The sequence below is a fragment of the Leptodactylus fuscus genome, chromosome 3 (assembly GCF_031893055.1).
Source record: "Leptodactylus fuscus isolate aLepFus1 chromosome 3, aLepFus1.hap2, whole genome shotgun sequence".
Taxonomy (NCBI): Eukaryota; Metazoa; Chordata; class Amphibia; order Anura; family Leptodactylidae; genus Leptodactylus; species Leptodactylus fuscus.
Window position 1 is genome coordinate 163432562 of NC_134267.1, and position 22002 is coordinate 163454563.

Below are 22002 nucleotides of genomic sequence, written 5' to 3' on the forward strand. Positions count from 1 at the left end.
CAGAACACACAAGAGCGGGATTGTAAGGCTCACCATCGCATCCTCAGAGCTCACCCTCCTTGTGGACTCCTCAAAGACCCGTAGGATGTCACAAAGGTCTCTCATCCATGGCCACTCATGGATGTGAAACTGAGGCAGCTGACTTTGTGGCACCCTAGGGTTTTGTAGCTGGTATTCCATCAAAGGTCTCTGCTGCTCAACCACTCTATTCAACATCTGAAACGTTGAGTTCCAGCGTGTGGGGACGTCGCACAAAATCCGGTGTTGTGGCACATGCAGGCGTTGCTGGAGAGATTTTAAGCTAGCAGCGGCTACTGTCGACTTGCGAAAGTGGGCGCACATGCGCCGCACTTTCACCAGTAGCTCTGGAACATTGGGGTAGCTCTTTAGGAAACGTTGCACCACTAGGTTGAAGACGTGGGCCAGGCATGGAACATGTTGGAGTCCGGCAAGCTCCAGAGCTGCTACCAGGTTCCGGCCGTTATCACAAACGACCATGCCTGGGCCCAGGTGCAGCGGCTCAAACCATATTGCCGTCTCATCGAGGAGGGCATCCCTCACCTCGGAGGCAGTGTGCTGTCTGTCCCCCAAGCTGATCAGCTTCAGCACAGCCTGCTGACGTCTACCAACGCCAGTGCTGCAACGTTTCCAACTCGTAGCTGGGGTCAATCTAACAGCGGAGGAGGAGGCGGTGGCGGAGGAGGAGGCGGTGGCGGAGGAGGAGGCGGTAGAGGAGGAGGAGGAGGGGGGTGTTCTTCTCGTGTCCCTGCCAGGAATGTTAGGCGGGGAGACGAGGTACACCGGGCCAGTTTGGGAAGCAGTCCCAGTCTCAACTACATTCACCCAGTGTGCCGTCAGTGAAATGTAGCATCCCTGTCCGCATGCACTTGTCCACGCGTCGGTGGTCAAGTGGACCTTTGTGCAAAGCGCGGAACTAAGGGCCCGCCTGATGTTGAGTGACACGTGCTCGTGCAAGGCGGGGACGGCACACCGGGAGAAGTAGTGACGGCTAGGGACGGCATAGCGAGGTGCCGCAGTTGCCATCAGGTCCAGGAAGGCGGGAGTTTCAACAAGCCGGAACGCCAACATCTCCTGGGCCAGCAGTTTAGCGATGTTGGCGTTCAAGGCTTGCGCGTGTGGGTGGTTAGCAGTGTATTTCTGCCGCCGCTCCAATGTCTGAGAGATGGTGGGTTGTTGTAAAGAAACGCCTGATGGTGCCTTTGATGGTGCAGGAGAAGGAGATAAGACAGGACCAGGGGAGGATGAGGTAGAAGTCAACAAAGTGGCGGAGGCAGATGAAGTGGTGTCCTGGCTCGTCCTCTGGAGTGCATCGCCAGCACAGTCAGCAGTGGCAGTGGCAGAGGCAGAGGCAGTGGCAGAGGCAGTGGCAGTGGCGTGAACGGCAGGCGGCCTTTGTCCTGCCGTTGCTGCCTGCCACTGATTCCAGTGCTTGGATTCCAAATGACGGCGCATTGAAGTGGTGGACAGGTTGCTCTTCTCAGAGCCCCTAATCAATTTCGAGAGGCAAATTGTGCAGACAACACTATATCTGTCCTCGGCGCATTCCTTGAAAAAACTCCACACCTTCGAGAAACGTGCCCTCGAGGTGGGAGTTTTTCGGGGCTGGGTACGAACTGGAACATCTTGGGAGATTCCGGGTGTGGCCTGGCTTCGCCTAAGCTGCTGACCTCTGCCTCTGCCTCTAGCTACCCTTTTTGGTGCTGCACCTGCCTCAACATCCACACTACTTTCCCCGCTTGACATCCCCCCTGTCCAGGTCGGGTCAGTGTCCTCATCATCCACCACTTCCTCTTCCAACTCCTGTCTCATCTCCTCCTCCCGCACAATGCGCCGGTCAACTGGATGCCCTGACGGCAACTGCGTCACATCATCGTCGATGAGGGTGGGTTGCTGGTCATCCACCACCAAATCGAACGGAGATGGAGGAGACTCTAGTGTTTGAGCATCTGGACACAGATGCTCCTCTGTTAGGTTCGTGGAATCGTGACGTGGAGAGGCAGGTTGAGGGACAATGAAAGGAGCGGAGAACAGCTCTGGGGAGCAGAGACAGTTTGGGTTATTGTTCTGTAAAGCTTCGGAATTTTGGGAGGAAGGAAGACAAGACTGTAGGGTAATAGGAGGAGAGGAGGCAGAGTCTGACTGGCTGCTGGACAATGTGCTGTAAGCGTTCTCTGACAGCCATTGCAAGACCTGTTCCTGGTTCTCGGGCCTACTAAGGTTTGTACCCTGCAGTTTAGTTAATGTGGCAAGCAACCCTGGCACTGTGGAGTGGCGCAATGCTTGCTGCCCCACAGGAGTAGGCACGGGACGCCCTGTGGCTTCACTGCTACCTTGCTCCCCAGAACCATTCCCCCGACCTCGCCCACGGCCTCGTCCACGTCCCTTTCCGGGAGCCTTGCGCATTTTGAATTCCTAGTTAGAAATTGGCACTGTATACCAGTAGTAAAAATTGTGGGTGCACGTAACCCCAATATATTCTTTGAATTACCAGTCAGAAACTGGCACTATATGGCAGTAGCAAGAAATGAGGGTATTTGTATTCCCAATATATTCTTTGAATTCCCAGTCAGACAATGGCACTGTATACCAGTAGTAAAAATTGTGGGTGCACGTAACCCCAATATATTCTTTGAATTACCAGTCAGAAACTGGCACTATATGGCAGTAGCAAGAAATGAGGGTATTTATAACCCCAATATATTCTTTGAATTCCCAGTCAGACAATGGCACTGTATACCAGTAGTAAAAATTGTGGGTGCACGTAACCCCAATATATTCTTTGAATTCCCAGTCAGACACTGGCACTATATGGCAGTAGCAAGAAATGAGGGTATTTGTATTCCCAATATATTCTTTGAATTCCCAGTCAGACAATGGCACTGTATACCAGTAGTAAAAATTGTGGGTGCACGTAACCCCAATATATTCTTTGAATTACCAGTCAGAAACTGGCACTATATGGCAGTAGCAAGAAATGAGGGTATTTGTATTCCCAATATATTCTTTGAATTCCCAGTCAGACAATGGCACTGTATACCAGTAGTAAAAATTGTGGGTGCACGTAACCACAATATATTCTTTGAATTACCAGTCAGAAACTGGCACTATATGGCAGTAGCAAGAAATGAGGGTATTTATAACCCCAATATATTCTTTGAATTCCCAGTCAGACAATGGCACTGTATACCAGTAGTAAAAATTGTGGGTGCACGTAACCACAATATATTCTTTGAATTACCAGTCAGAAACTGGCACTATATGGCAGTAGCAAGAAATGAGGGTATTTATAACCCCAATATATTCTTTGAATTCCCAGTCAGACAATGGCACTGTATACCAGTAGTAAAAATTGTGGGTGCACGTAACCCCAATATATTCTTTGAATTCCCAGTCAGACACTGGCACTATATGGCAGTAGCAAGAAATGAGGGTATTTGTATTCCCAATATATTCTTTGAATTCCCAGTCAGACAATGGCACTGTATACCAGTAGTAAAAATTGTGGGTGCACGTAACCCCAATATATTCTTTGAATTCCCAGTCAGACACTGGCACTATATGGCAGTAGCAAGAAATGAGGGTATTTGTATTCCCAATATATTCTTTGAATTCCCAGTCAGACAATGGCACTGTATACCAGTAGTAAAAATTGTGGGTGCACGTAACCCCAATATATTCTTTGAATTACCAGTCAGAAACTGGCACTATATGGCAGTAGCAAGAAATGAGGGTATTTGTATTCCCAATATATTCTTTGAATTCCCAGTCAGACAATGGCACTGTATACCAGTAGTAAAAATTGTGGGTGCACGTAACCCCAATATATTCTTTGAATTACCAGTCAGAAACTGGCACTATATGGCAGTAGCAAGAAATGAGGGTATTTGTATTCCCAATATATTCTTTGAATTCCCAGTCAGACAATGGCACTGTATACCAGTAGTAAAAATTGTGGGTGCACGTAACCCCAATATATTCTTTGAATTCCCAGTCAGACACTGGCACTATATGGCAGTAGCAAGAAATGAGGGTATTTGTATTCCCAATATATTCTTTGAATTCCCAGTCAGACAATGGCACTGTATACCAGTAGTAAAAATTGTGGGTGCACGTAACCACAATATATTCTTTGAATTACCAGTCAGAAACTGGCACTATATGGCAGTAGCAAGAAATGAGGGTATTTATAACCCCAATATATTCTTTGAATTCCCAGTCAGACAGTGGCACTGTATACCAGTAGTAAAAATTGTGGGTGCACGTAACCCCAATATATTCTTTGAATTCCCAGTCAGACACTGGCACTATATGGCAGTAGCAAGAAATGAGGGTATTTGTATTCCCAATATATTCTTTGAATTCCCAGTCAGACAATGGCACTGTATACCAGTAGTAAAAATTGTGGGTGCACGTAACCCCAATATATTCTTTGAATTCCCAGTCAGACACTGGCACTATATGGCAGTAGCAAGAAATGAGGGTATTTGTATTCCCAATATATTCTTTGAATTCCCAGTCAGACAATGGCACTGTATACCAGTAGTAAAAATTGTGGGTGCACGTAACCCCAATATATTCTTTGAATTACCAGTCAGAAACTGGCACTATATGGCAGTAGCAAGAAATGAGGGTATTTGTATTCCCAATATATTCTTTGAATTCCCAGTCAGACAATGGCACTGTATACCAGTAGTAAAAATTGTGGGTGCACGTAACCCCAATATATTCTTTGAATTACCAGTCAGAAACTGGCACTATATGGCAGTAGCAAGAAATGAGGGTATTTGTATTCCCTATATATTTTTTGAATTCCCAGTCAGACAATGGCACTGTATACCAGTAGTAAAAATTGTGGGTGCACGTAACCCCAATATATTCTTTGAATTCCCAGTCAGACACTGGCACTATATGGCAGTAGCAAGAAATGAGGGTATTTGTATTCCCAATATATTCTTTGAATTCCCAGTCAGACAATGGCACTGTATACCAGTAGTAAAAATTGTGGGTGCACGTAACCCCAATATATTCTTTGAATTACCAGTCAGAAACTGGCACTATATGGCAGTAGCAAGAAATGAGGGTATTTATAACCCCAATATATTCTTTGAATTCCCAGTCAGACAATGGCACTGTATACCAGTAGTAAAAATTGTGGGTGCACGTAACCCCAATATATTCTTTGAATTACCAGTCAGAAACTGGCACTATATGGCAGTAGCAAGAAATGAGGGTATTTATAACCCCAATATATTCTTTGAATTCCCAGTCAGACAATGGCACTGTATACCAGTAGTAAAAATTGTGGGTGTTTATAGCCCCAATTCTATTGCTAGGGGACTTGCAGGGTATTTCTGGGGTGAAGGTGGGGGGGCACACCGTTGGAACGGGTATCGGGGTATATATCGGGTATACGGGAATACACTGACAGTGTATTCCATTCAGGATCCTGGGAAAGCTGGGTTGCGGCGATTGAGCCCGTCAGTGCCACGTTACACTGACAAGCTTCTCCCTGGAATTTAGCTCTTACAAGAGCTGTTGTGGTTGTCTTCTCCTTCCTATCCTAGCCTGTCCCTGCCTACCCAGAATCTAAGCCCTAGCTAGCTGGACGGAAACCTCCGTCCTCTGTGAATTGCAAGCTCAGAATGACGCGAACCTGGGCGGCGCTGTTCTTTTAAATTAGAGGTCACATGTTTTCGGCAGCCAATGGGTTTTGCCTACTTTTCTCAACGTCACCGGTGTCGTAGTTCCTGTCCCACCTACCCTGCGCTGTTATTGGAGCAAAAAAGGCGCCAGGGAAGGTGGGAGGGGAATCGAGTAATGGCGCACTTTACCACGCGGTGTTCGATTCGATTCGAACATGCCGAACAGCCTAATATCCGATCGAACATGAGTTCGATAGAACACTGTTCGCTCATCTCTAATCTCTATGTATCCAAATGCTTTCGAACAACCATTCCTATACTGTAGTATCATTATTTGGAATAGGTAAAATCTTGGTTCCTGGTTCCTTCAGTCATCTGTACTATGCGCATACTAATATAGTCTCTTCAACACTCCTGAGCCAAATACGCCTGCTGAAATAAATTATTTCAATATACCCCCAGGTTTATGTTCATACACTGTGATGTATATCAACGTGCAGTATGAGGACAGTGCAAGTACCCTCCAGTGGTAGATTAACTAGATCATATTCTTTGGGCTCCCCCGATATTCCCCACCCCTGCCACACTACGTCTATAGTCAATTCCATCTCTCTTTGTTAACTTTCACCATTGGCAGTTACCATTTTCCATGTGAAATGGCTGTGCCCATACACACTGATAGTGTCTAATCATAACTGACAGCATAAAACTGTGTAGGGACACATCCTTTTGACAAGGGGAATGGTAACATCCATTTGTCAAGTAGGCCTGGGCAACACAGAGACTTTCAGTGGTATTTAATAAAACAGAAATGATAATTGACAGCTCCTTTATAAATCCGTTGACTGACAGGTAGATGGTATCTGTTATTGAAACCATTATTTAGTTTTCTCCTCCATCGGCCCAGACCACCATGATGACTTCTCCTAAGGAGCGTAGACTTTGCCACTGAGACATCTTCTGCAGCCACCTCCAGCAGTTCAGGCAGTACAAATAAATGTATCCCTTAAACCAGACCTTAGTATAAATACAGCTCTAAGAATAAATACAGACTCCAGACTGCTAAAGCATTATAGTCTGTTGACCAAACCACAGAGCAGACACCCTCATTAAATATGGTCTCTAACCAAACTGTCTCAATAACTCCAGACTTGCAAACCAGGATCTTTAAATAGAGACCCAGAGCAGGATCAATTCAGACCCAAACCCCCTAAACATACTACAGACCAGACCACTTAAGCTATGAAAAGAATCCCATTGATTTCAATGGGTTCAATGCACATAAAATGGAACCCATTGAAGTCAATGGGAGTCTTTTTTTCAGCACTGATTCTTTACTCGAATTATTGTGGCAAAATCGGTGCCCCAAAACTCTGTGTGAATGCTCCCTTAGAGTGACCACTCTATTGTTTTAGACTAGAGTTACAGAAGTGACTTAGTTTAGTCTAATATGCTGCTTTTGTAAAGGATGGGCTTCAACGACTGACTGTAAGGCTAAGGCCCCATGTTGCAGAAACAAAGCTTTTTTTGTTGCAGATTTATTTGTTGCAGATTTTGTTATGGTTTTTTTGAGCCAAAGCCAGGAGTGGATTGAGCAAATAGTAGAAGTATAAATGCTGCCTATATATTTCCCATTCCTTTTGTAGTGTAACAAAATGTGCATCAAAAAAGCTGCATTTCCACAACGTGGGGCCTCAGCCTTACAGAGGTTTCCTCTCTACATAAAGGTAACATGTACGTGACTACAGTGGGTTACGAAAGAGTTCTACCATTCAGGCTTGATTCACATTTGCGTTCAGGTTTCCGTTCAGGGGGGGACTCCCCAAATAGAAACCTAATCTGCATAAAAAAGTGGTTACCATAGGAAACCTGCAGACCCCATAGACTATAATAGGGTCCGTGTGGTTTCCGCTCGGTTTCCACACGAAAAAAGCTGAGAGAAAAGTGCAGCTTGCAGCTCTTTTTTCTCCTCATTTTTTATGTGGAGAGAGGAACGGAATCCCCGAACACAGATGTGAAGCGAGCGTAAGACTGTTATGTGTAGTGTGTTACATAGTTAGATGTTTCATAGTAGATGAGGTTGGATGAAGACATCAGTCCATCAAGTCCAACCTATAACACTACTGTACCCTACAATCAGTGGCGTAACTAGGAGTGGCGGGGCCCGGTGGCGAACTTTTGACATGGGCCCCCCCCCCCACTGACGCCAAAGACCTTGACCGACCCCCTCCTACGCATTCCTGCGCATTCTATTATGCCCCATAGTGTCCCCTGCACACAGTATTATCCCCCATAGTGGCCCCTGCACACAGTATTATCCCCCATAGTGGCCCCTGCACACGGTATTATCCCCCATAGTGGCCCCTGCACACAGTATTATGTCCCACTGTGGACACCCATATACAATTATTATACTCTGGGGTCTTTTCAGACCCGAGAGTATAATAATCGGAGACCCAAGGGAATAAAAACATAAAAAAACACTGTTACTTACCTGTCCCCCGGCTCCTACGCTGTCGCCTCCGCTGCCGTCCTTCTTCTATGACGTCGGACGTCACATGACCCGGGACGCAAGCCGGGTTCATGTGACGTCAGAGACGTCAGAAAAGATGTCAGGAAGGAGGCCTGGCAGGATCGTGGAGAGGTAAGTAACAGTGTTTTTTATGTTTCTTACCTCTCCCGGACTGCCAATCATTATACTCGGGGGTCCGAAAAGACCCCCGAGTATAACGATAGCAGCAGTAGCGGCTGTCACCAGGCCCCTAATGTCCCGCGACCTGTGGCAGCTGCCTCTGCTGCTATGGCGGTAGTTACACCACTGCCTACAGTGTTGATCCAGAGGAAGGCAAAAAAAAAACATGTATCATGTTTTAGTATAAATGTCTGAAAATATTTATATCATTCATTGTTTCAAAATGTCAGATTAATATTCATTGCACCTCTGAGCTGTTCACCCTCCCACTGGTGTCACCTGTGACTGGATAGTAGATGAATGCAATAAAACATATCCTAGAAGATGACAATATACATGCATGTCTTATCCTACAGCAATGTCTGTGGGTATAAATGTGCACATTATAGTAAGAAGATGATACATACACTGCAGAAAAAGAAACGACTAGCTGCTGAAGGCCTGAATCACCAACATATTACTCACTCTCGTGACTCATAATCAGACGTTCTCCTCTGGCATATCCATTTTTCAACATCTGATCGGATGATCACACAGCATCGTGCTTTTCTTTTTGTTATATTGCTGTATAGTATAACATTGTACATGTTGCATATTGCAATTGTGATATTTGTTTCTTCATTATTATTTCATTTCAGGAAAAGGGGAAGAATCGTATCCAGACCTCCTCGCTCTGGTCATTGCAGTTATTGTAACCATAATTGTTGCCCTGGGAGTGAAGAATTCTGTGGGATTTAATAATGTGCTGAATGTTATTAACTTGGCTGTGTGGGTCTTTATCATGATCGCTGGCCTTTTCTTCGTCAATGGAAAAAACTGGTCTGAAGGGAATTTTCTACCCTATGGATGGTCAGGGGTAGGTGACTGCAAATCATTTTATAGTAAACTGACCACTTGTGACTCTATAATTGTATTCGGATTCCTGTATTCATCTCTGTTATCAGGGAATAGAGAAGCTGTCATCTTACAACAGTTTTCTAATAGGATTTCTTAGCAGGATCACCCCCAGATCAGATTGAGTATATTTCTGGATGGACCAACTTGTTAAACAAAGATTAGGAAGAGTTCACACGGTGTAACGTGCCGCGTGATGTGGCACGTGTATTCCGCGGGAGCCTTTGCGGGCCGTACACGCTCCCATTGATTTCAATGGGAGCAGGGATCGTATGCGCCACGCTAGTTTGCGGCCGTGATGTTGCAAACTAGCGCGGCACATACAATCCCCGCTCCCATTGAAATCAATGGGAGCGTGTACGGCCCGCAAAGGCTCCCGTGGCGTACACGTGCCACATCACGTGGCACGTTACACCGTGTGAACTCTCCCTTACTGTACTACCCTAAAGAGTTGGAGTGCATTTATTAAGAATATACATGCAACACATGTGAGCTAGTTAAAACAGTATGTGGGGAATAATGGCTTAAAAGAAATGAAGATGTTCTGACCAAAATTGGATGAACTTTGTGTAAAGATTTCTTCTGCCTAGAATTATTACTTAAATGCGCACTTCCAGTTATGAACAACTTTGCATAAATGAATAGTACAGGTAATATATCTTAGTAAAGAAATATATTTCCTACTTCACTTTTCAGGCTGATTTACATCTTACATACAAGTGTATGTGGGGATAGGCTGCTGGAAAAGACACACAAATAATTGCTGCTACACTTCGCTATTGTGTGGGCAAAAGATAGCTATTTTGACACTAATATACCTTCCATATAAGACTTTATCACTCCACAGAATGAGAATATAAATCATGTAACAGCCTCCTCCTCCCTGTCTACTCTCCATACAGTTCTGTGTGTAAGCTGTGTGCAGATACGCATTTTATGTAAAAGATAAAATAGACTGATAAGGAGATAAGGAGATTCAGGTGTTAGCATCCCTGAAATTTTTCCAGAAAATGAAGTATTTCTCCTAGGAAATTATTGCAATTACATATGTTTTGTTATACACGTGTTTATTTCCTGTATGTATTGGAACAACACAAAATACAGAGAAATAAGGCAAATTGGATATAATTTCACACAAAACTCCATAAGTAGACTGGACAAACTTGTTGGCACCTTTTCAAAATTTTGGCAAAACATCTTTGTTTCAAGCATGTGATACTCATTCAAACTCACCTGTGGCAAGTAACAGGTGTGGGAAGTTGACTCAATATTTGCATTGTGTGTCATGTGTGCCACACTAAGCATGGAGAACAGAAAGAGTAAAAGAGAACTGACTTGAGAACCACAATTGTGGAAAAATATCAACAATCTAAGGGTGAGTTCACACGGAGGAAAGTGGAGTGCAATCTGGCATGTATACACATGTCGGCAGATTGCGCTCCGCAAAAGCTCCCACTCATTTCAATGGGAGTGAGGATCGTAGACGCGGCGTAATTTTGCAGCCGTGATTTGGCGTGTATACCTGCCAGATTGCGCTCCACTTTCCTCCGTGTGAACTCACCCTAAAGGTTACAAGTCCATCTCCAGAGATCTTGATGTTCCTTTGTCCACAGTGTCTAGACATTTACAACCCATGACACTGATATTGAGAGAAGAGAAAAATTGATAAAAGGTTACAACACAGGATAGTCCAGATGGTGAATAAACAGCCCCAATCAAGCTCCAAAGAATTTCACGCTGTCCTGCAGACTCAGGGTGAATCAATCTCAGTACGAACTATCCGTAGACATTTGAATGAAATGAAACACTATGGTAGGAGACCCAAGGGGACCCCACTGCTAACACAGAGACATAAAAAGGTAGACTGCAGTTTGCCAAAATTTACATGAATAAGCCAAAAGCCTTCAGGGAAAAAGTCTTGTGGATAGATGAGACCAAGATAGAGCTTTTTGGTAAAGCACATCATTTTACTATTTACTGAAAACAGAATGAGGCCTACAAAGAAAAGAACACAGTACCAACAGTCACATATGGTGGAGGTTCTAAGATGTTTTGGGGTTGTTTTGCTGCTTCTGCCATTTGAGAGGTGTAAGCAGGTTGTTGATGGTTATAGGAAGCGATTGATTTCAGTTGTGTCCAAAGGGCGTGCATCCAAATATTAAGGGCCAATAATTTTTTTTTTTTAAATGTAGATTGCAAGCCCCACATGGAGCTCACAATGTACTTTTTTTCCCCCCTATCAGTATGTCTTTGGGATGGAAATCCATGCAAACACAGGGAGAACAAACTCCTTGCAGATGGCTTTTTGCCCTTAATGGGATTTGAACACCAGGACTCCAGGGCTGCAAGGCTGCAGTGCTAACCACTGAGCCACCGTGCGGCCCCTACATGACAGTAATTTTGTCCAGCCCATTTTTAGAGTTTTTCATGAAATTATATAGTTTTTGCCTTTATTTCAAATTTTTTTAATGTTTGCCCAATGTTTACAATAAACAATTGCAATAAATTTCTGGGATAAATACTTCATTTTCTGGAAAATTTTAGGGGTGCCAACACTTACAGCCAAGACTGTATTACAAAGTTTCTTATATTCACATGTATGAAGAGTTCTTTATAACTGGTGGTATGCTTCAAAGAGTTAAAAGGTTTACACTATTGATTTCTTTAGGATAAGTTACCAATATCTAATTATCTGATCAGGGGTCATCTGACTTTAGACACCCCCACCCCATAATCAGCTGTTTGAAGGGGCTGCAGTGCTCATGTGAATGTGACAAAGCTGCCTTACCCTGCACAGCCATTACTATGTATATGATGCATGGTATAAATTATAAACTGCAGTGCTTGCACAGGCTTCCCCCAGATGCTTCAAACAGTTTGTTCAGACAAAAGGGCCGTGCACTCGGCTGTGAAAAAGTACCTTTTTATGGCCAAAGGTACATCCAAGGATACTCAGTTTTCAAAGGATCCCTCATAGACTTCATCCTATTGAGGCCTATGGGCCACATGCTTTGTGTTAAAAAAAAAAAAAAAGGCCAGAAAAAACTCTTCATCGTGGTCTAAGGTCATCAATATTGTAAGACAGAAAAACCTTCAAAACTAGTGTAGGAAGATATTTAGGGTATATTTACTATGCAAAATACACCAGAACTCTTGCAAATCCCATCCCCACTTTGTGGGAATATACGTGCAGCAGACACACTGTGATTTCCGAAACCTTTGCGGTTTTGGAAATCACAGCATGTTGGTTATACTTACGGAAATGCCGTCAGTTTCCCTATAGTTCCTATAGGACTTTCTGTGAAAAGCACTGAGGGGAAAAACCACAATGCGTTGCCACTGCAATTTTCGCGCAGCACTTTTTTGCTGCGGTCCGCTACATGAGGCGTTAGCCTAATATTTGTCACATTCACAGAGGAGGAAGAAATACATCACCAGATACTGCAAAAGAGGCCCCAAAAAGGTGAGGGGAAGGTGAGTATAAATGATTTTTTTACTTTTTACACCTCCCTTGGGCCTACAACTACCAGAAATCATGTTGCGGCAGCCTAAGATTAGTCCCAAATTGTTTGGTTTCAGTATAAAAAAACTAACAAGCTCACTACTAAACATTCATAGATTTTAGTCTAGGCTTACATTACATAATATTAGTAAATCTTTCTCATTGTTGCTATTGGAATCTCTCAGGCAGCCGCTGTTCATACTGTCAGCTTCTTCTTGTACTAATAATCTTCTTGTTTTGTCTGATCCTATAGGTCCTGAAAGGTGCAGCCACCTGCTTCTATGCTTTTATTGGGTTTGATATCATAGCTACTACAGGAGAAGAGGCAAAGAGTCCCAATACTTCCATTCCATATGCCATAACTGCCTCCCTGGTCACCTGTCTAACAGCATATGTATCTGTAAGTAGTAACGTCTGTATAATCCATTTTACAAAGTCATATTATTAATGCATTAGTGCTAAGACAGAATGAGCATAATAACTGTAAGTACAACCACTAAATGTAATCTATTAAAGGTATATGAAATGGTAAGCAACTGTGCTTGAAGATACAGACCCAAGCATGCATGATCTGTACTGCGGCTAGGTTATGACAATACTTGCTGTTCTCATTTCTGTTACAGTCCAGTGCTGTCATAGGGACATGTTGTGGGATCCAGATCGATGTCCCAGTTAATGCTCACACATACTGTAGCTGAATCTACTCAAGCCAATAATCTTATTGATTGTTAATAATGTATGGATTACAAATTATTAGTAAAATGGATTAGTAAAGGATTTTACAGTACAATAATACATAATTTGGTGAATCCCTGCCACTCCGGTGCTGATGCTCCATTTCTCACTACCAGTCTTTGGTTGCAGTGATGATATACTGTACATGCATGTGATGACGGTATTAATGGTATGTCATCCTGAGACCAGAGAGTCATCTGGATATTTGTGACATCATCACTGCAGGACAAGTAAACAGTAACGGCATAGACCACTGTAATGATGGGGGTGAACCAATGGAGCAACAGTTATTTTCTTTGATCATTTTCCTTTATTTAACATGGGGAAAACAAACTGAAGCTCACATAGAACAATGTAACAATAAAGTGCATGTAGGGGAATATAGCTACACATAATATAGCAAACACACTGCAGGAAAGATAGCAGGATGACATTGCTGACATTGTAATTGTGGGAATCTCAGTACACCACCACAAGGCTTTTATAGGATAAAAAGTCAATCAACCGGGTAAATTAGAAGATCAAAAGAAGAAAAAGAAAGGGAAAAAGGGTAGGAGGTTGTCTTATGAAGGAAGAGGAATCAGGGATCCAACCAGAGCCACATCCAACAAACCTTAACTCAATTTTTTCATTCTTTATCAGTAAAAGCTGAAGTATTATACTGGAAAATATCTGTATTTTAGATAATATATCCACTACTATCTTAGGCTTCATTCACATCTGCGTTTGGATTCCATCCGGGGGAGTCCGCACAAGGATCCCCCCGGATGGAATACGGAACACAACTGCAAGCAGTGTGCCAGTGAAAGCACTCGGACCCCATAGACTATAATGGGGTCTGTGTGCTTGCCGCTTGATCTCTGCAGGGATCATGCGGACAGGAAAGTAGTTCGCAATCTACCTTTTTGTGCACATGATTCGTGCAGGCAGCGTGTCACCACCACACAGGACCCCATTATCGTCTATTGGGTCCGTGTGCTTTTACTGTACACCGCTTGCAGTTGCATTCGGTATTCCGTTCAGGGGGTCCTCATGCAGACTCCCCAAATGGAATACCGAACACAGATGTGAACGAGGGGTTACTTAGACAATAGGCTCCTACATTTCTTTACCTAACCATACTTTTGATTGCCTTATTAGGTAAGCGTGATATTAACACTAATGGTCCCATACAATATGATTGATTCCGAATCACCACTAATGGAGATGTTTGTAGCACATGGATTCTACGCTGCTAAATTTATTGTGGCCATTGGATCAGTAGCCGGGCTCACGGTCAGCTTATTTGGTTCTTTGTTCCCTATGCCCAGAGTGATCTATGCAATGTCTGGTGATGGGTTGTTGTTCAGGTTAGTAATGCTTATCTCAATTACATATACCAACATTTGCCTGCACACAATGAATCTCTTTTGCTGATATATTTCCTTGCTTGTATTTGTAGGTTTTTATCCCATGTCAGCTCTTACACAGAGACACCCGTTGTGGCTTGTATTGTCTCTGGATTTCTTGCTGCTCTTCTGTCTCTACTGGTCAGTCTACGTGATCTAATAGAAATGATGTCTATTGGAACCCTATTAGCTTACACCCTTGTATCTGTGTGCGTCTTGCTATTGCGTTACCAACCTGAGAGCGACATTGATGGGTTTGTTAAATTTCTTTCTGAAGAGCATACCAAGAAAAAAGAAGGAATCATTGCAGAATGTGAGAAAGAAATTTGTTCTCCTATGAGTGATGGAGAAGAATTCAGTGGTCCGGCCACAAACACATGTGGGGCAAAGAATCTGCCTTCTCTGGGAGACAATGAAATGCTTATTGGTAAATCTGATAAATCCAACTACAATGTTAACCATCCAAACTATGGAACAGTTGACATGACATCAGGCATAGAGGCAGATGGGTCCGAAAACATTTACCTTTTCAAGTTGAAGAAATTCATAGGTCCACGATACTATACAATGAGAATAAGACTTGGCTTACCTGGAAAAATGGATCGGCCAACACTTGCCACAGGTCGCACAGTGACCATCTGTGTCATGCTTCTTTTCATTTTGATATTCATCTTCTGCTCTTTTATCATTTTTGGAGCAGATTATGTTTATGACCAGGTGTGGTGGGCTGTCCTATTGGTCGTTTTGATGGTAGTTTTGATTATTGCTTTGATATTTGTTATTCTGCAACAACCGGAGAACCCAAAAAAATTGCCTTACATGGCACCCTGCGTCCCATTTGTTCCTGCATTTGCCATGCTAGTCAACATTTACCTTATGCTGAAATTGTCGTCCATTACATGGATCCGATTTGCTGTTTGGTGCTTTGTGGGTAAGTTGCAAACATCACTAAAATGAGGAATCTGTATAAATGCTGTGTTGAACAGAACAGTTTATATCATCTGTACATATATGTCGCCGTGTTTAGTGAGAAGTTGTGGCTTCAAATACTGGCCAATATTTGGTGGATGGTTTCAATAGCTATCACTCACCACTATTCAAAACCATTATAAGGCTAAGGCCCCACGGGCCGTAATCGCAGCGCTAAAGTGCTGCAGAAAGAACCGCGGTGTGGACGCACTGTGGTTCTTTCCACAGTGCTTTCAACAGAGAGTTCATGGAGTTTTCCTCTGCGGACTTTCTGTTACAATTATATCTCTGGGAAAGCCACCAGCGTTTCTGTAGATATAATTGACATGCTGCGATTTGCAAAGCCGCGACGGCTTTGCAAAACGCAGTGTGACCGCGCTGCAATTTCTTCTGGAAAGTGGGTATGGGATTAGCATGAATCCCATACCCTTTGTTTGCGCTGTAAAACGCTGCGATTTTTCCCGCAGCGTTTTTTTTTAGCCACATTGAGTCGTGGCTTCAGAAGGAATGGGACATATCTAGGAAGCTCTTATACTTCTCCCTTTTGCTCAATTTATTCCTGGTTTTGGCTCCAAAAAAATGCAGCAATATATGCAACAAAAAAGTAGCTTTTCCGCAACATGGCCTTATCCTAAATTTATATGATATTGGATTAGACATTGCAAATGAGATCTATCTATGCAGGAGGAACCTCTGCCTGATTCAATCTCATTCCCCGCTACTTTGGTTGACTGTGATACTGTGCACCATATACTGCCCAGTGTTTAAAGTCACATCTTTTCATTGTTGTCTTTTATGGACTCATTCCATTGCTGGCTGGCTCCATCAGTGCCCAGGTTTCTGGTTATCTTTTAACTGGTTTTATTCAATATTTATAGTGTTGTTTCTCCAAAATGTCATTGTGCCCATTACTGTTATATTTTGGAGCCTTTGAAGAACCTTCCAGATGTACTATATGGGAGAGATCTAAATGTTGTACATTGTTTTGTAAAAATTTCTGTCACCATCCTATTCATCTGAATAGGGTTTGCAGAAACCCAAGTGTTTGCTGTCAAACAATCCACTTTAAATAAATGGGACTGATTCTCAGTCACATAAATTTGTACAACATATTCTGTTGAGTGGGAAGCCATCATAACTCCTAAAGGCTAAGGCTGATGTAGAAATATCACCAAGTGGGGTTTAGTCAACAGGACATCAATGAGACTGATGAATCCATAGACTAAATGACAATTTTACATGTCAAAAGAACAAATCTTCATGAAAAAATTAAAATCAACACAAAAGAGACTTTACATTTTTTTTTTCAGAAGACCCTCCTATCCCCTCAATAACACTAGTATCAAATGCAATTTTTGGTAGATGCCTTGGACTTAAGGGACTGCAATCCTTGCCCAAGCACAACTTCTGTAACTCCCTGGAGATTTGCCAGCTCTTTTTGGGAATCTGGACAATCTCTTCTTTTACTAGAAATTACCTGGACATTCTGGAATATTTGGTTACTAATGTCACATAGCTAGGAAATGTATCCAGAGATAGCCGTTTACCATTACTTGAATAAGCCCTGTTAACATGGGAAGAATATGCAAATCTGTCTCCCAAGATGTAAACAGGGAGACACTGCCTCTGGTATGCCGCCCTCTATGGGAAGCACACTGAACATCAGTCATGACTTTCCTACAAGTCTTTACTGCATAATGCGGGGTTATAACCAAATCAATTTCTCAGCTACGGACGGCACCGTTTCTGTCTGGTTGGTGGTCTCTCCCTAAGGATGGACCTTATCCCCATAATCTAAGCCCTGTTAAGTTACTCTAGGTTCACATCTGCACTTAGGCTTCCATTCTTCTGGTCCTCTTGGGGATCTGAAAAATGCAAAACCAATCCACTTAAAAAATGGTTACCTGTGGAAGCCTGCGGACTCCACAGACTATGTTGGGGTACACTGGGTTTCCACCCAAAAAATGCGGAGAGAAAAATTTTGCTTGCAGGACATGGAAAATGCTAGTGTTGATAAATCCCCCCCCCCCCCCAGATATGACAATATAAGTTAGATTCTAATATACAGGAAAATTAGTTTTATAGTAGTCATTTATGGTTATGAAGACATCGGTCATATGTTACTTTGGGCTTATATAACATACTTTATCTTACATGCCCTGCAGGCTGCCCTTGTGGTGATTTACTGAGATTTTAATATTAATTCCTGAATTACTATTTCAAGGATGCTACAAAATGGTGCGGCAGAGTATTTAATAAAACCCAGTATTTCCCTCTGGATGCTTCCTAGAAGTAATCACAAGGCATGAAGGCTCCGGTGTACTAATGTATATCCCTCCCATAGGGGTCATAGAGGTTGAGTTTAGGAAGGTTTCCAAACATGAAGCACTTCATATAACACTTATGTGCTAGTTGCAGGTGTATCCTCTTCTCTTTGGAGACTAGGAACAGATGGCCTATCTAACAAAATGTATATACAGGAAATATCTCTTTTGCTCCATGGTTTTCTTTACTTAAAATAACTAGTTGCTTTTGAAATAGTGTATAAATTCACATTGAGCCAAGAAGAAAATTCCTACTGCCAAGCTGAAGTTTGTTTTCAGCTTTTATTTTTTCTTACCTTGTACCCCATGGAGTACAGGGTACATTGTAAAGGGCATGGAGATTTCCTTTACATCTCTTCCACTGTGTTCACAGGTGTATATAGCAATTAAATATGCAGCTCCGCCAACATTTCATCTCCTCAAGTCTTTGGCTTGCCGCTGTGAATAATGAATTGTGCATATATAATGTTACATAAAAGAGTAATGCACATAAAAGGCAATTAATACATTATTATTTCAGTGACTAATATTTTCGTCTGATCGCTTGGTTATGAAGACTTATCAAACAGGGACCATCAGAGCAGATAGTTGCAGTTTTAATTGGGCTTTCGCAGGACAGCGCTCACCATGACTCGGACAAGACAGAGCCTCATTAAATTTCTATGAAGAGAACTTTGCTCATATACCATCTGGCACTGCTAGACCTGAGGCTGCTGTGCACATCAAGAGATTTCTCTAACACTCATCATGCATATTTCATTTGTGAAGCTGTCAGCGATAAAATTATTTAGCATCTCAATCAACATATTATCTGCCTGATGTGGCCAAATTTCATGATAGGGATTTGTCATCGAGCGCCAAACATATGTGGTCCTAAACAGCACAATAGAGGTAAACATGAGAAGGGGAAAGGGACATGGAAGGTTTCTTTAGGTTAATCATCTGCCCTTGTATTTTCACAGTTCAGGATCTGGATATCTTCCAAGAGCTCATTTAAGATGCATGTAGCAACCAGACACCTAAGGAATTTATTCTCATGTGATAACATCTAATGACAGACCGTGGTACATGGTGTTCACAGTGAAAGTGCCTTTACTAGGACAACAGTCATGACCCATTTCATATGAAAGACTCTATAAAGTGCATGTATTATCTAGAACATGATGACATTAAATGGAATGGTTACAAAAGAAGTAAACTACTGCTCAAGGATTTTTTTTTTTTGTTCCAGAAGCAGCTTGACTCATGTACTGGGTCTGGTATTGTAGCTCCAGTCTATTAGAATAAAGCGGACTGAGCCGCAGTATCAGACACTGATGCTGACAAAAGTAGAGCTGCCTCTGGAAAAATAAGTCACGTTCCTCATTTAATCCTATAAAACCCTTTTATACCAGAGCCCCATGGGATGTAAACGCCGTGATTTGCCCGCAGTGGAAACACCGCAGGAAAAATTGAATCCCATACCCATGTAAAAACCACAGTGTGGACATGCCACGATTTCCAAAACCAGCACGGTTTTGGAAATTGCAGCATGTCAATTATACCTACGGAAATGCTGGTGGTTGCCCTATAGATATAATTGTAACAGAAAGTCCACAGAGGAAACCTCTGTGAACTTTCTGTCTAAAGCGCTTTTTTGGTGCGGGACACCCTGTGGGGCCTTAGCCTTAGGTTAATCCCCCACCTTGTGGAAAAGCAGCTATTTTTATTGCAGATTTTATTGCGGTTTTTTTAGCCAAAGTCAGGAGTGGATTAAGCATAAGAGAATCATATAAGAGCTTCCTATAGATATTTCCCATTCATTTTCAAGCCATTATTGGCTTTGGCTAAAAAAAAATGCAGCAAAATCTGCAACAAAAAAAGTTGTGTTTCCGCAATGTGGGGCCTCAGCTTTAAGTATATATTTTAAGCAATATTATTGATAAATTTTACATTTGCAATGTGTATTGCTGAACACTGTTGGGCAAATTGATATGCAAGAATGGTATAACAGTAATATAAATACTCTGCAGCATTTCTTGCTATGATGATGCTTTTAACCTTTATTTCTACTTATTTTTAGGGATTAAAATGTAATTTTACTAAAATGTGTTAGTAATATGAAAGATGATCTGAAATATTAGAGGAGAGTGCCAGGAACACGTATGAGAGTGAATTTTAGTTGGTGAAAAGTAATATGTAATACAACTCCATTATCCTTAACAATATTTTTCCTCTTTCTGTGTTCCCCTAGGTTTGCTGATATATTTTGGCTATGGTATGTGGAACAGCACCTTGGAAATAAGTGCAAGAGAGGAAGTTCTCCACCAGAGCACATACCAGAGATATGATGTAGATGATACCTTTTCAGTGGACGATGGCTTCTCCTACCCTCCCGAGGAAGAAAAAAACCAGGACTGGGGTAGCGCAGATCCAAAAGGTTACTACTATCAGCAGACAGGGGAGGCACAGGACAGTAACCGGACAAACAGCAGATCTAAAAGTAAAGGGAAGCATAAACAGGACTTTGATGCTCTGATTGCCAATGAGGAGTTAGACTACCCAGAATAACACTCACACATTGTGTCTGTGATCCACCTCAACTGTGGCCTAAAACGCAACAGCTTCACCGGCCCTGTATGGGGATCTTCTTCTCTTCATACAGTGTACTGCTTACTGAGTTGTAAAGAAGTGTTTCATGTTTTGCTGATTTTCCTTTCATACATATTTGGCCTAAATGATCTTAGTATGTTTTATTCAATAACAATGAGCATAGTTCAAAACAATACAGAGTAAAATGTTTCTTTTCATTCTCACCGCTAAAGATAGGGAAATACATGGTTACGGTTTGGTATTCTTCAATGAATTTTTCCTATTTATACAGAATTTATATATATATTTATAAATGAATATAAAACATTCATTTTGAATTTGGAAGGTTCAAAGAATGGTTAGGAATCAGGGACAAGTATTGGTTCCAAAATATAGCTGATATTATAAAACCAAAGTACGAGTATGTGCACTGTAAAGTAAATGGAATTGGATTTTTATTGTACTTGTCTAGAATAGGATAGTATCAGGATGAGATAAGGAAGGGGAATTTTATAGGAAGGTTGCATATGTATATAGAGAACTTTGTTACGACTAGTTAGGAAATTCCACTTGTAAAATATGCAATGGGATTGCAATCCAAATGGAAAGTGTCTTACCGGAGACATAACTATGACTATGCTGTATAATCCGATCCTGGTACAGCCAACTCTGATATTGGACAATATGGGGCTTGAATGGAAGGCTATAGAAATTGGATGATCTGAGCAAATTTCTGTACTTGAGGATTATGAGTGTTTGCAAGATAGGATTTAATGCCCAAAGAACCTACCCATAGTAAGAAGAATTACAATAGGAGCTGCATAGAAATGTAGATATTTGACACGGAGATGGTTCTACAAAGATGGAGGATGGAGATAAATCAAGAGTAAATGAAGAATAACTGGTACCCTCAGGCACTAAAGAACATGGATCCCTTACCAACCTCTGTAGCCATGGCACACTTGTTCTGTTGGCGTTGAGCCGAGATGTAGTCAGTGCTATAACTTGCTAAGGGGCCATGAACCTTGAGAACTATCATAATGCTCAAATAGTCAAGTCTGCCCCTCCAAGAAATTAGAGAAAAAATAAAATAGATACATAAGAGAATGAATTCATCTGTGCCAAATAGTGCAGAAACAAAAAGAATAGCTAATGGTTTTATTATAAACCTCCAAAATCCCATTCTGTTCAAGGGATAGTGATAAAACTGCCTGTACATAGCTGAAAACGTAAAGTAGTGGAAACACTGGCTATGCCCGGAACA

The 22002-nt window shown here is 42.2% G+C and overlaps 1 protein-coding gene across 1 annotated transcript in view; it reads left to right on the plus strand.

Annotated features, from left to right (window-relative positions):
* SLC7A14 (solute carrier family 7 member 14) overlaps positions 1-20985 on the plus strand; it is a 117955-nt gene extending 96970 nt beyond the window's left edge. Inside the window, exons 4-8 of the mRNA XM_075268703.1 lie at positions 8994-9211; positions 13005-13151; positions 14627-14835; positions 14928-15805; positions 20401-20985. Coding sequence (XP_075124804.1) covers positions 8994-9211; positions 13005-13151; positions 14627-14835; positions 14928-15805; positions 20401-20717 — 1769 coding nt within the window. The 3' untranslated portion in view covers positions 20718-20985. The remainder of the gene's footprint in view (positions 1-8993; positions 9212-13004; positions 13152-14626; positions 14836-14927; positions 15806-20400) is intronic.
* Positions 20986-22002: the final 1017 nt, after the last annotated feature.